Below are 15,106 nucleotides of genomic sequence, written 5' to 3' on the forward strand. Positions count from 1 at the left end.
ACCATCCATCCTGTTCATTGCGTGAGGCAGGGGTTGAGTGAAAGAAGAATGTGACTGGGATATGACTGTATCATAATGCATTCACACAAGGGGGCCGAATAAATGGTTGCACAGGCAACCTTAATTCTGGTACTTCCTAATCTTTAAGTGGTTGACTTTGCAACCTATATGTTCTTTTAACTAGTCTTTTTTAATATATTTTTTGTTTTAAATTTGTGGGTTTTTTTATACATATAATGCAAACATCTAAATGTATTTCACCCTGACAGTGTTCAGTATTTTGTTGTGTATACAATATGTTCAGAAACTCTCATCAGTATGTCAAATAAACTACAAAGTAAATCTTTGCTGTATGGAGTGTAGCCTGATTTGATTAGTCTTCCAATGCTGAACTCCTTTCCTCCTATTTTCCTTGCTCCCTTAATTTTGAATATTATGTACAATTGGAGGAAAAGAGCACAAACTCAATTTTGTATATAAAAAAGAACCAACAAGATACATGTGTAATAAAATCATCTCTTATAATCTTTTACCATAGCCTTCATTCTTTAACTACCTGCTCCATCTTCATGTTTGTCATTTCTTGGTGTCTGTCATCTGATTTGGGCCTGTTCGCAAGAGGTACTGAGCGCTTGCAACTCCTGCTAATGTATGAAAAGGCTTTTTGAGGCAAAGACCTCCTCTGCCCCCATGCCTTTTTAATATTAATCTGTAAAGCGCTATGTACTGTCCAATCACTTTGAAATAATACAGTACAGTATATGTATGACTATAATTAACTTTCATATAGTTAATTGTTGTAAGTATGCTCTAGTTATGTTTCTAGAGTAGTGATACATTTCACTGTAGCTGCATATAAGAGAGACTGTGTTTTTAAACCTTTTTTAATTATCAGGGACATAGTATAATCCAGATGTTTCCTTTGAACACACAAGTGCAGTAAATGTGTGTGAGTAAATGCATGTGACCAATTGTTAACAAAAGTGCCAAGAATTATGCCATATGACTGACTGTAGAGAAAAGAACTTTTGAGGGTTTTGGAGGGGCGGCCCTTAAGATTTTATCGTTAGTCTTTATGTAAAGTAGCAAATGTGTCTTTGACAATTTTGATTTAGTTTTTAATTAATTTTTAATATCTAATTGGTTAATTCACATTTTTTAGGAGCTGAAACTACCATTTACTTTTTTAAGTGGACATATTCATGAATTACGAATCCATGTACCATGGACAAAACTAGGCTCAGAACCCGTTGTCATCACTATCAATACAATGGAGTGCATCTTGAAACTAAAAGATGGAGTCCAGGTAAGAAGCCTTTAATGAGTTTACATAAAATAGAGTTGTTAAAATTGAGGGTTTTAAAAAAAATTGATAAAGTAGTTAATGTTGTATTATAGGAAGGCTAAAGATTTTTTGTTTGTCATGTCTGTCCAAAAATCTTTGTCTGCACTCAAGCAGTAATTAGGGTTAGTGTTACTGGGGCTGTGATGCTTTCTGTTTAAATTTTTCCTATTCTCTCACTTTATTTGCTGTAGTGTTGTGTCTGCAGGTGTAAAAGCAGGTTAATGGAGCTCTCTGCCAAAATTTTCTTTTGACTAGGCAGCAAATGAATCTCAAGAGCAACATAGCATCTTAAGTGCTTCCAGCTTCGTCTACCACCCAAGAAGCTGTGTCCTGCTGCTGGATTAAGTTATATAGAGCATCACTAGGCTGTGTCGTCAAGAGATGAATTATTACTATAGGAGTGCTCTATTAAAGTTCCTATTAATTCAGTATAACTATCTTTTTTTATTTTGATGTAATAAGTTATTTGCTTAAAGTATAATGTCTTCTTGGAAGACATTTTGTGTCTTTTAAAAGCTTTTTATTTAGTGGTTCGTGACAGACACACAGCATTTCAAGTCTGTAAAATTTTTATTCCACCATGATGAAATTTGGTATCACACCAGCAACTGGATATTATTATTTTTTGCATATATATGAGTCAAAGAAAGCTCTGAGCTTTGTAAAAGATGCAATACTGTAGTATCTTGCCATATTTTAGCATTCATTGTCAATTAACAAATATTTGGGAACACTTGAACAGTAAGGTATACTGTTGGAAGTAGGAGTTTTCTGTAATAGTTTTAAGAATGATATTCATGGCAGTGTCTTATTTGACTAGAGATTGCTACCCAGGGGTTCAGAAGGGTTAAAATATATATGGTTAATACATATAAAGTAAAAAAAATATATAAAGTAAAAAAAACTAGAACTAAAACAGAGCATGTTTTAGTTCTAGTTTTTTACTTTGTCTAAACATTTATTTCATTTCAATAGATACTTCAGTTGTATTTAGTTTAGAGCTCTGGGAAATAAACATGAGATTTACACATCTCCTATGGAACTTCCACAATTTGCTTAATGATCCGTTAAAATTTGATATGAATATTTAGATATCTGAAAGTAATTACATTAGAACAGTTCTGCATTACATTTATATGATGAATGTTCTGTGATGAAAATCAGTCTATTTCTGGAATTAGAGATTTTTTTGTTGTTGAAAAACCTGGTCCTGGTTATGCCACCCATGCAATGTTCTTTCTCTCACTGTCTCTTTCATATATATCTCTCTATATATCTATATATATATTAAAAAAAAAACATTCGACGACTAAGTATTTTTTCAATGCTAAGGTAGAGGATTCAACGCCAGATGTCCCATAAGAAACACATTTTAGAAGCGGCAAATTACAATTAATTATAGATGCTTTGGAAAAAGATTTGTAACACATGACTTTGTGCAACCCAGAACTAATATTTGATATTGGACCATGCAGATGGCTACTGCTGGTATGATCAGATTTCCTGCTTGCATGGTATTTGAAACTTACATTTTGTGGTGCATGCAGCAAAAGGTCAGATGTCATGAATGTAAAGCACTCTCAAAACAAGTATTTGTTACAGATGTTTAAGATTCAGAGGCAAGAAAGGATTTTTGAAAATTACAACTGACATTTGGACAAATTATTCAGTGGTATGTACACCCTGGAGAGTAACACTTGGGTCTGTGCCAATTATAGTGTTTATCTTTAAGTAGTAATAATGCAAATGAAAACATTTTATTGTTTTCTATGAGTATATTTTTAAAAGAAACTATGGATTTAATTTTTTTATTTCATGAAAAAATACTTCTATTAGAAATAAAGTATCAAGGAAAAAATGAAAATATCTCATGACTTCCATGTCAAATTCATTTAAGTATTTTTAGGTTATTTTAGTTTTGTGCTATGTAATTGTAGGTTGAATGACTAAGACGAAGTCTTTTATCAAAATATTTGCTTCTTAGAAACTGTCGAAATGTATACGTATTGTAATAGGTAAAACGTCTTCTCAAAACACTGATGATAGAATGAACTTTTAAAAACATTTTATTTTGAATTAATTATCAACTAAAATAATTGCACCAAATAAGGTCAAATCAGCAAGTTAGTAAGAAAACTTTGTATCCTATCCAGTGTTAATTCTCAAAGATTATGGGCTTAATTCTGGCCTTCCTGCCTCAGGCAAAATGTCTATTGGACTCATGAATAGTTTTGTCTGAACAAAGTGTGTGCAATCTTTGGACTAACTTACAACCACGAAAACCTGTGGTGAAACCTGTGGAGAAGAGGTGAAGTTAGTTGGGTTTCTGATTAATATTGCCGTGGGCTTACAAAGGAGATAGTGTGTCATGGTTTTAAAACATGATGATCCTATGGGTCTCCATGGAAAGGAAGCTCTGATCTTGTAGTGTGCTTCCATATATTCCTCACAATGGGGATCATACACCTGCAACTCTTTAGGAGCTGTGCTGCTGCTGGTTCCTTTGTCCATGTTTTTGCAATATCCCCTCCCCAAGTGAAATGAAGGCATGGAGTGGAAGATCAGGCTGATTCTAGTAGTTTTAACTTCTGCTTAACTTCCATAATGATGATTACCTTTTTAGAAGAGGAGAATGTTTCTGTTTATTCCCTCTGAAACATCTGGCACTGGCCACTGTCCGAAGACAGGATGCTAGGCTAGATGGAACATTGGTCTGTCCCAGTATGTCTGTTTTTATGTTCTGATGTAGTGTACAGTGATTTATTTCACCCAGACATACTGTAAACCCACAAAGTAGAAGTAGAGGTATTACCGTAAATTCCTGGGGATTAAGGGTGCATGTAGACACTGCCTCTCTAACTTTTGTGCTTCCCAATTTATTTTTGCTCAGTTACGCTTTCTGTGATGAAGTAGGAGTTTTTTGTAATAGTTTTATGAATGATATTCATGGCAATGACTTATTTGATTAGGGATTGCTACCCAGAGGTTCAGAAGCGTTAAAATGCAAAGTGGGAGATGTGAGGTATTTGTGTCATGTAACTATCAGGGTGGTATAAATGGTTTATTAAAGACTGGCTGAAACTCACACCAGTGGAGGATCTGGAAAGACAGTGGGAACCCCAGTGATGAACAGGTGACACCTAATGATAGGAGACTCTAGCAGGCAGAATATGTGAACTCAGCAATGGTCCTTCGGGAGGAGGGCAGTAGAACGAGAGGTGAAAGGAGGTTAGCATAAGACCTGGCCTTTTTGAGAGATAGAGGAAGCTCTGACCTGGAGCTGATAAGCAAAGAGACAGAGAAAAAGAAAACCAAGATGGTTCCTAGAGTAGCATGGTGTAAGGATGCCTTGGCTTTAGCCAGTATGGAGTACATCTTAACCTTAGTTTCTCTGTACTAACCTCAGGACTTTCCAGTGCTGTATTCCAGTTGATTAATAAGCTCTACAGTTTTAAAAAGTTGGCATTGTGGCTCTGCAAATATTTGTTGAGATGCATTAATCCCTGAAGAGGGTGAAAGTCTCTGAACAGAAGTCTATTTTGGTTGGACTTGCTGGGCAGAGCTCACAGTCAGACCCAGGAATGCTGGAGCTCAGAAATTCAGTCTCAGAGGTGTTGGAACCATGTGGCCTCTCCTTAAGGAAGAGTGAGGAGGTCTGGCACACTAAGGGACTGTTTAAAACCTGAGGCATAGTATTGATCATGTGGATCTGTGACCCTTTCTTCGTCCCACAGGTGGATGAGAGCATTAAGTAAGCATGACAATTTACTAGCTAGAAAAATAGGTTGCTAAGTATGTTCTTTCTATTTGGAGAGGGAGTTTTTGAGTGAGCCATTCATAAGATGTGCAGCTGAATATATCTTGATTACAGTTTCTACAATACCACAGTAGTGGTTGCATTAGAAATCGGGTCCATTCTTGCAAAATACCCTAATGCCTGTATGGCAACTCAGTGAGTCAGTGGAACTCATGGAGGTGTATGGATCACCCTGGTTGTCTTTCACGTTTTGTGGCCTAAACAGCAGCGTTTGATGTCAACTTATGTAACTGGCTTACCTGAGTGTTACTGTAAGGTGTAATACCCAAATAAGTGAGATTCTGAAATAGGGACACTTGGGCGGTATTTACTTGTGGTGATTATTTCTCAGATAAGTTGAAGTTTTGCTGATCATGAACATAGGTGAGTTGTTCAGTCCTGCTGGAAATTGTTGTTAGAAAATTACCTATAAATGATGGAATAGTAATTTCAGGTATTGGGCTTACAGGGAACCACTTAGCAGTGTACATAATCAAGCAATTTAAGCTACCAGATGCCAGAGAAGGGTTGTTTGAAACTGGGGGTTGGAAGAGAGGGATGCAATAAAACAGAATAAAAATGAAATGAGTGAGCATTTATATTTAATATTCCAAACAAAAAGCCTACATTTGAGTTTCATTTTGCAGTCGAATGTTCTTTAAAATCAGGAAATGGTAGGTAAGGTAAGTTTACTTGTATAACCTTAACTATGTCTATGTAGATTCTCATATAATCTATAGTTGCATAACTACACACTATCCTGTCCCATTCAGTGTGCAGGATTGATGGTGCTTGGTGAATGAGACAGTTGCCTTGTATATTTTAATTTATAATTCAGTGTGTTTGACTCATTCCTCATGTTCTGCAGTGTCATTCTTTCCCTGTCCTGAGTAAAGTATGTCAACTCCAAAACTCTACTTCATTCACTGTACATCATCCAACTTCAGTAGTTAGTGAGAAGTGATTTTATACCCCAACAGCATTTGCTACACAACACATGCTTATACACTGTGCATTTTCAGAGGCAGGACCTTGCATTAAAAGATGAAACACTGTTTAATTGTGTAATAAAAGACTATATTGTAATGTATATTCATAAGGTAGTTTACATTTGTTTGCACAACCTTGACTTTTCCTGACTTTGAAGAAGATTGATTAAGAAATAAATTCCATCATAGGTAACTATTTGCTAGACAGAAGTAGAATGCTCTTTACAGCACAGTATGTGCAATTAATTGAGGTGAGAAAGCTTGTCTCTGCCTATATACACTTTCATTTATGGAAACTGGCTAAGCCCTGTCAGTTTAAAAAAAAAAAAAAAACAAACCCTTTCTTTTAGCACTTAGCCTACTTTAACATTAAAATAGATATTTAGTTTAGTAAATCTCGCTATAATATCAAGTTTTAATCTTTGTGTATGAATGTAAAACTTAAAAAGTGAAAGACCTGTCCTGTAGGCAGCAGTACAAACCATCTGGGCTGGCAGCCAGAGTTACTTGAACTCAGAATCTCAGGTTCTCATTAAAGTGCCTTGTGTCCACGCACAAGCTTTTTGAAAAATGAATTATGTGAGGTGTCAGGTCTCAGTAATTAATCCTGTTTGGAATTGGAGTAACTCTACTTCATGGTGAATTTGTTAGCTTATGATTCATATGGATGTATTCCTAACTACTCTGCTTCTGGCAGTTCTCCCACGGCTATCCCACATTGCATTGCTTCACCCTTGGATCAGCCTGTCTTTGTATCTGTATGCCCTTCCCTGCTCCAGTTTAATTTTGACTGGATGTTACCTTTCTGTTTCAATGTTGGTATGCAGCCATGTATGCTCCTTTTTGATATTTCATTTGTCCATTATAGCAGCCATGCCCCTTTGTGCTTTTTTGTGTGGACACTTGCAGAGCTCCTGGAATTGATTTGCCCTCTTTAGACAACTGTATGTCCAATCCCAACTGGAGAAGTCACTGGAATGCAAACATCTACAAGACATTGTCATAGCAAATGACAGCAATGGTCACTCCCAGACTTGTTCCCAGTGCCAAGTCAAAGCAAAGGAGCTCTGGCAGAAGTACCTGAAGACAAGGGACCACTAGTAATGTTCCTACTACCTGCCTGTACCGTAAGTAACTGGACTGGATTTTTGCAAGCGATGCCACTGCTTCACCCAAGAGTGGTGTGGTGGGCAGTTTTCCATAAAGCACATGAGATACCCAAGCATCTAATACACCACAGAAAACATCCTTGACCTCACGTATAGCATGGGGTCTGACCAGGAGGAATTTCTTCAGGGGAACTAATAACTGTACGACGTAGCAGATTGGGAGATTACACAATTACCCCATGCAGACAGCCATACTGAAGCTGCTGTGGAGGAGAGCTCTCCCTCTTTAAGTATTCAGTAAAAGGCTTCTTAAGCAAGGGAAGCAGTCATAACTCTGTTAACGTCTATAGTGGTCTGCGGTGTAAAAATTCACCTGCTCATTGCAGCAAACATGCCTGAGTTTCTAAAGATCCTGACATCATGGTTCTTTCCAGACTGCCTATGTGAATATTGGTGAATCTTCCACAGTGATCTACCAGGACTTTCAGCACCATGGAGAAATATCCCTTCTTGTAGATGATAAAGGCATTGGCCTGCCGTGGGAGGCAAACAGTAGGTATGTGGGTCCCGTCAGTAATGCATATGCAGTTTGGGAGCCCCATCAATGCAAAGCTATCAGTAACCTGTGCATTGCCAAGTTTGCAACATGGCACAGTAGGACCCTCCTCATAGCACTGGAAACCTCCATAACAGTATCTTCATCAGTTGATCTACTTATGCCAAACTAGTAAACTACTGATTGACAGTCCTCAAGAGTGGTGAGCTTTCAAATGGTAATGGCCACACATTTCTCTCTGGTGAGGAGAACTCTTTTATGTTGGTGTTCTGCTGCTGTAGCTCTGGTAAGAGATCTTCATAAGCTTTAGGAAAGTAGTCTTCTGCATCCGGAAGTTCTGCTGCCACTGCTGGCCATCCCAGTTCTGTGTCATTATCTTGTCCTACCAGTCAGTGCTAGTTGATTACTTCCAGAAGTGGCACTCCACTGAATAAAGCCCCTCCAGGTACATGCTGTGCAAAAGTAACCGCTTGATTTCATCCTTCTGCTCCTTCTGTAGCCATATTGCCATGGCAGAGTCAAATGCAGTCAGCTGAACAACTGCAGTAAATGTGAATCATCCTGTTTGTACTAATTATTGTGATGATTACGGTGTTCAGCAGTATGTCCTCCATACTGTCTGACAGCAGTTTGTATTTTGCCAGCGCCAATTTTCAGATGATTCCTGTCTTGGCAACCCATAGTTCATGGGAATTGATTAGTGTGACCCTACATCCCAGAATTCCTGTAGCTTCTGGTAGGCATTCCACAATGTATCCTAAGAAAAATCCCAGAAAATAGAGCTGAGAGGCAGAATATTGCACCATGGGATGTCTGTTCACTATGCTGCATGGTTATCTTGAAAAAGCAGAGAGGTGTGGTGGATGCAAAGGTTAACAAGGAAAATATCATAAAACCAGCATAACAAAGCATCATGGATTCACTTACTTTCCCATCTATCTGTACTCATCTGTTGTCTCTTGTCTTATATTTAGATTTAAATTCTGTCATTTTTTGTTCTGTTTGTACAGTATCTAGCACAATAGGATTGTCTTGTGACTATGGTAATACAAATAATAACAATGGTTGCACCTCTTTATGGGAGTTTTTCTGGAGATCTCACAGTGGTTGGCTGTAGTGCCTTGAGCACCTTTGAAAGCGTATAGTCTTAATTTACATTAATTTTATTATGTTACAGTGTCAGCCTATTGGACATGTAATTTCTTTAGGACTGTTGTTTGGATATTGGTTCTATATTCATTTTCTGTGCTATTTTCAAATCAAGACCAACTTTTGAAAAATTAATCTCCAGATGTTTTCCTATTTAACACCCTTCATTAAAATTCATCTGCAGTAAACTTTTATTAAGGGTCATTATGGTTCTTTTTTAGTCTCTAGTTTCTTGTTTCTACTGATCTTTTAGTAAGTTTTGAACTATGTATTTTACCTGTGTGATTCGAGAGGAAACATAGAAAACTTACCGTTATGCATTTTGGCTTTTGGCACAAATTGAACTGATGATCTCAATTATGGCTGTGTGATAATGCAGTTTTCATTCAAAGGGTTAGCACATATGAAGTATATGTAATGGGTAGGTATCTTTAGTCACCAACACCTGGTTGGGCCGATTTGAGTATTGGAAAAATTGTACTACAGATTGGGTCACTAGAAAGTTGTTTTTATGAATAGATAGTGGCACTGCAATGTCTAACTTTAGATCATTCTTGAACAAAATTTATGGGTGAATGTGGTATGCTATTTAACCTCTCTAGAGCTAAATCTTTTTTCCTTCATGAAATGGTTTTATAAAAAGAGCATGGATTTGAAGGTCTGACTTTCAAAGTAGTAAGAGGAGGAGAGTGAAGCTAGCGACAGTGAATTGTGGAGAAATGAGTCAAGATGGAGGAACAGAACAGAGGAAAAGGATAGTTGTGTGGAGAAGAAAGGGTGCTACTTTAAGCAAGTAAGAGATCAGTTTCCCTTTAACTTAATCATATTAATAAATAATAGGCAATATAAAACAAATAGTTTAATCATCTGAGGTAGCATTCTTGCATCAAGATTATCAATGGCCTCTTGTGAATCACATGGCTGATAATGAAACCTTTTATTTCTTTGAATGGAGCCTTGCCATGATGCTACTGTCTTTTGTTGTTTTAATGTTGCAAGTGTAGGAATAGTCTTCTTAAACATATTGGGTATTTCAGGAAATTCTGGATCGTATCACTCAGGCCAGGGTCTACACTACCACTTACTTTGGTATAACTTACATCGCTCAGGAGTATGAATAAGTCACTCTCCTGAGCGACGCATGTTACACCGACCTAAGCACTGGTGTGCACAGCACTATGTTGTCAGGAGAGCCCCTCTTGCTGACATAGCTACAGCCTCTTTCGGAGGTGGATTTATTATGCTGATAGGAGAGCTCTCTTCTGTTGGCATTGAGCATCTACAGCGGTGCCGCTGCACTGACGTAGTGCTTCTATTGTAGATTAGCCCCGAGTTTCTTGCCTTTGTGGTAATCCTGAAACCTTAATCACTTAGCATGATAGTTTGTCTCTGTTCTCTCCCCCCCACCCCCAAAATCTTAACAAATGAATATGATAAATAAATAGTTCTTTAATAATGTGCCCGAAATGTGTGGATGCCAGTGGGCAGTATTTGAAATTTGTTTAACTTTTGTATAGTACAGTAAAATTGCAGTTGGAACCAGTGCATCTTGTCTCCTCATTTGCTCCTGACCTGTAATGACTTATGTACTTGTTTTAAGTGTTAAATTTTAATGTAATACTTATAAAAAACCAGATGACTAAAAGTACCCTTTTATCCCCATTTCAAGTGTCTGTTTTAAAATGTATGATTTTTCCCTGTTCTCTGAACTGAGGCATGTTCCTGCAAAATGCACTTTATTTTATGCCACACATGTTTCCGATCTGTACGTTTGGTTTGGAAAGCCCATAACATTTGGGCAAAGATGTTTTTTGTTTTCAGTCTTTTTCATTCCCTGTTGCTTCTTTTGTTCTATTCTTGGATCTTCTTATGCTGCTTTTTAAGTTCGTATGAAGTCTTGAACACTGTTTTCTTAATTACCTGCTGAAGCTTTTCCTTCTTGTTTGGAACTTTAGTTTAGAAGTCATTGTTCTTTTTCAGTGGTCAGTAGAATTTAATTCATATTCTTTGTTTAACCTCTTCACCCTTCTGATTTAGGGCTGTTTTTTCTCTGTCAGTGTTCTAATGCTTTTGTTCCTGAATACTAGAAAATACATTTAAGACTTTTGATATTATAATGTTTCACTGGTTCCCATAGGGTTGTGAATACTGTACATTTTGAAAGAAAGAGGATATATTGTGAGGTAGGTTTATCTTGTCTCTGAGGATGTAAGCAGAAATGAGCAACAAGTGTTTTAAGTACTAAGGACCAAATAATTTTCCTATTTAAGCAAATGGGGAAAAAAAATCATGCTGACTTAAATTTTGGGCCCCATCCTGTTTCCAATAAAGGACTGGTTTGGTAATTAGGGTGGAAGAATTTTAATCAAGGCAGTTTTAAATCACGATTTAAATTGCTTGATTTAAAAAAAAAAAAAAAAAAAGACAAATCAAGTTGTGGCTTTATAAAACCAATTGAAAACTTGTGCTATGGCAACTTTTTATTAACAGTGACAATGAACTAAATTGTAAATGCTGTTTTTTAAAAAACAGATGCCAGTATTGGTGAAGATATTTGAAGTTTACAAAACTGCTCTGGGCAAAAAACAAAAATTGATAATAATCCTGATCCTATCATCACTTAAGCAGTTACAACTTGACATATTATGAAGGTCTGGAAGCATTGTTGCTGGAGAGGGGAATTATTTTGTTTACTGTCCAGCAACACTTCTCCTTTGATTGACTCATAGAGTGGTGTTAATAGGCTTAAAGAGTGAACCAGAATGAACATGGAGCCCTTGGGAGGAGGAAGAGAGGAAAAATGAGGGTTCATGGAAGACTTGACTCATTCCTTACACTGCTGTACAAAGGGATGAGAGGACTATTTCAATGGCATGGATATTCGTGGGGAGTGAAAATGTATCACACTTCTTCAAATAATAGGGATACTGATTGTGAGTCCATAATTAAAGTTGAGTTTTGCATTTAAAACGGAGATCCAGCCTCTTTATGTAGAAAGAATTCAGTATAAGAGCACTTACTTTTTTAAACACAGAATGAACTTTACAAGTACATCTGTTAGTTTGAGTTAAAATCTCAGAGAATTAATTAATTTTTTGTCCTGAATTCTTTTGACTGAATAACACAATCTTTAAATATTTGATATAGTTAACTCATTGAAATCACATGGATAGACTATATTTGTGAAAATTGGAATGTAACTAATGTTGCTAAGTTACTAATGAATGTTATATGTAATTATGATTATGTAGGCTTCACCATGGCCAGCTTATTTCACTCTGGTGCGATTGTGACCTCATAGGTATGACCAGTATTGCCACCCCAACTGTTCAAAATCATGAGTGTGGCCCCAAAGAAGATAAGTTTCATTTAAAATCATGGGGGAAAATTTGGGGGTTTCTTTTTATTTGCTGTCTGAGTTTTGAACGTATAGGGTACCCTTAGGTCATGTTCTCAAGCCTTTCTCTGCAGCCGTAAGGGCTTGAAACTTACTTATTTTTAAATGAAAGCTGAGAGTCTCGCATAATTACATGATTCCGGGAGCTTGTACTTCAAGAGAAATACTAAGTACTGCAAGTGTCATGATAAAATTACAAGAGTTGATAATGCTGGGGAACTCAACCAATCATCACCCTTCCCTTATGCTTGGTCAGAGGGTCAGTTGACTGGTCATATAATATAAATTAACTGCCTATTATTTGGACATGGTCAAATATTGTCAAATATTCCAGCAAGAATGCTCTAAGATAGCGGTGGTCTATCATTTTGATTGCATCATGGTGCCATATGTTAGCAAGCCTACTTAAATGTCTTGATCACTCATTTTACTATGTGCTAATGCCATATACTGGGAAAAAGATTAACTAACAAAGTTGAAAATCTTGATTGGCTGTAAACTTCTAGAACAAACATTGTATGTATGTATGTATGTATGTATGTATATATGTCTTTATTTGTATACCAGGCCATCAGTGTGTGTGTGGAGGTTTACAAACCATGTTAAAACAAACAAGTTAAAAGGCATGGTCCTTGCCCTAAACAGCTCACAATCTAAACCGACTAGATAAACATACAGAAATTAACTCAGAAGGGAGTTGGGGAGGCAGAGGAGGGTTCACAGTCATTAATCCACCTCCCCCAACATAGAGAATAGATACACAGCCATTAAGTTGCTTGAAGAGTTGGCCTGCTGCCTACCTAGCGAGAGACAAGATGGGTGGGTGAATAGCTCCATGTAAGCTCAAAAGCTTGTCTCTCTCACCAACAGAATTTGGTCCAATAAAAGACATTACCTTACCCATCTTGTAACCATGTTGATCCCAGGATATTAGAAAAACAACAGCACTTCATATGTAGCATAAGTGCATTTATTTTTTTCTTTTATAGTTGTTTGTTTTATTTTTGTTTAATTAAATTATTCTTTTGTTAACTGTTCAGTGTAGAATAATGTTCACATTAAATGCTAACATAACATTGCTAAAGTTAATTATTTTCTTTTTAGAATTTCACTTCCTTTTATATTTTTGAGTTAAAATAACTCAATTAAGTACTTGCTTTTTTGTAACTAAGCATAAGTATCTAAGGTGAAGCCTATTGGAGACCATCAAGTCTTACTTGTTTTTTGTAACTGTTGCTTTTTTGTTAAATTAGTGCTTTAAAATGAACTTTAAATTTTTTTTACATTATTTCACCATTCAACCGACCAGTTATTTTTGGACCGGTCAGATTCCCCAACCTTACTTCCTCTACAGTGAATTTTCATGCTAAAATTCTGTCCGTTGTAATGTCAGTGGTATGAGAGACTGGATTCATGTATCGAGATATCATTTTGTAGATGAAGTTGGGACCAAGGCCTGATCTAACCTACAGGTTGAGGTTGATGTAAGCTGCCTTGTGTTAACCTAGCTGTGGAAGTGTCCTCTCTTAAATTTGGCTTCTGCTGGTGGAAGTGCCTCTCTATGCCAATTTCATAATGCCACCTCCTCAAGTGGCATAGAGTCATGGTCGATGTAATTGGGTCAATGCAGTATCAGTGTGTAAACACTGCGTTGCTTATGTTGACCGTTACTGGCTTTCAGGAGCCATATCACAGTGCCCCCACTGACAATATAATTTATGTAAGCACTCCTAATGAGGATGTGCACTGTTGACACAAGGAGTCAAGTATGCGCACTGGCAGTTTAATAACTGCGGTGGCTGTTAGGCTGATATAGTTTTGTAATGTAGACATGCTCCAAGTCTTTAAGGCTGACTTCACTAGGAAGAAAGTTGTGTTCTTAACAATAGTTGGTACTAGTTATGTAAAACAAATCCCAATTTTAACTTAATTTGCCACAAGTTCTATTTTAAAAAAAAAATCAAACACCACACCAAAAGCCAGCAAAACCACTGGACCCCAGATTCACGCATTTCTTGTAATCAGTCATGCTCGTGGAAACACATAAACCCATGCCAAATGCCAACACTAACAAGGCCTATATTATTTATATAAACCTAAAGCAGGTTCTTCCCTATCCTTTATGTATGAAGGTCAGGCTACTGTGTGTATCTACCATCCAAAGATTCTTTCAAGCTGCCACCTACGTTATCGTTTCCCTTGACATGGTTTTCCCTATATTTATCTGAGCCCTTTACTTCCATGTAAGTCTCCTCCTCTGTTTCCCTCCTCTTTCATTCTCCCTATTCTGTTCTTCTCTCTCTTTTTCTTGCACGAGTCTTATCTATCATCTGTTCTCCCTCTAGAGGGGTTGGGGAGGTGAGAGTAGAATAGTTTTCTTGTGAAGGGGAGAGAGCAGTTAGGGGTCACCAGGTTGGGACATCTTTTCTCATGTCAGCTGCTGCTTCCTGTACTGGTGTTAAAACTAGGAGCTCCAAAAACTCTCCAGCTGTGCATCCATATCACCTGCTTCTTCTACTTCATGTTCCTTTGCCTGGTGGACCCTTCTCTAACCAGTGAGGAAGCAGGAAAAAGTAGTCACCTTGGGAAGCTCTACAGCTTTGATGTTCCCCTGTACTCTCACCTCAGCATTAGGGTTTTTCTACACTGCAGCTAAACAGCTGTGGCTGGCCTGTGTCAACTGACTTGTGCTCCCGATGCTTGGGCTATAGGGATGTAAAATTGTGGTGCAGGCATTTGGACTTGGGCTGGAGCCCAGGCTCTGG

At 37.3% G+C, this 15,106-nt stretch overlaps 1 protein-coding gene across 12 annotated transcripts in view; it reads left to right on the top strand.

The window, feature by feature from the left end:
• VPS13B (vacuolar protein sorting 13 homolog B) overlaps positions 1 to 15,106 on the top strand; it is an 819,784-nt gene that overhangs the window by 13,024 nt on the left and 791,654 nt on the right. For all 12 annotated transcript variants that reach the window (XM_067537148.1, XM_067537121.1, XM_067537138.1 and 9 more), the window contains one exon: positions 1,163 to 1,306. In XM_067537148.1, the coding sequence (XP_067393249.1) occupies positions 1,163 to 1,306 (144 nt within the window). The remainder of the gene's footprint in view (positions 1 to 1,162; positions 1,307 to 15,106) is intronic.

The sequence above is a fragment of the Emydura macquarii genome, unplaced genomic scaffold, assembly GCF_026122565.2.
Source record: "Emydura macquarii macquarii isolate MOO-44397 ecotype Brisbane River unplaced genomic scaffold, CSIRO-AGI_Emac_v2 contig_383, whole genome shotgun sequence".
Lineage (NCBI taxonomy): Eukaryota > Metazoa > Chordata > Testudines > Chelidae > Emydura > Emydura macquarii.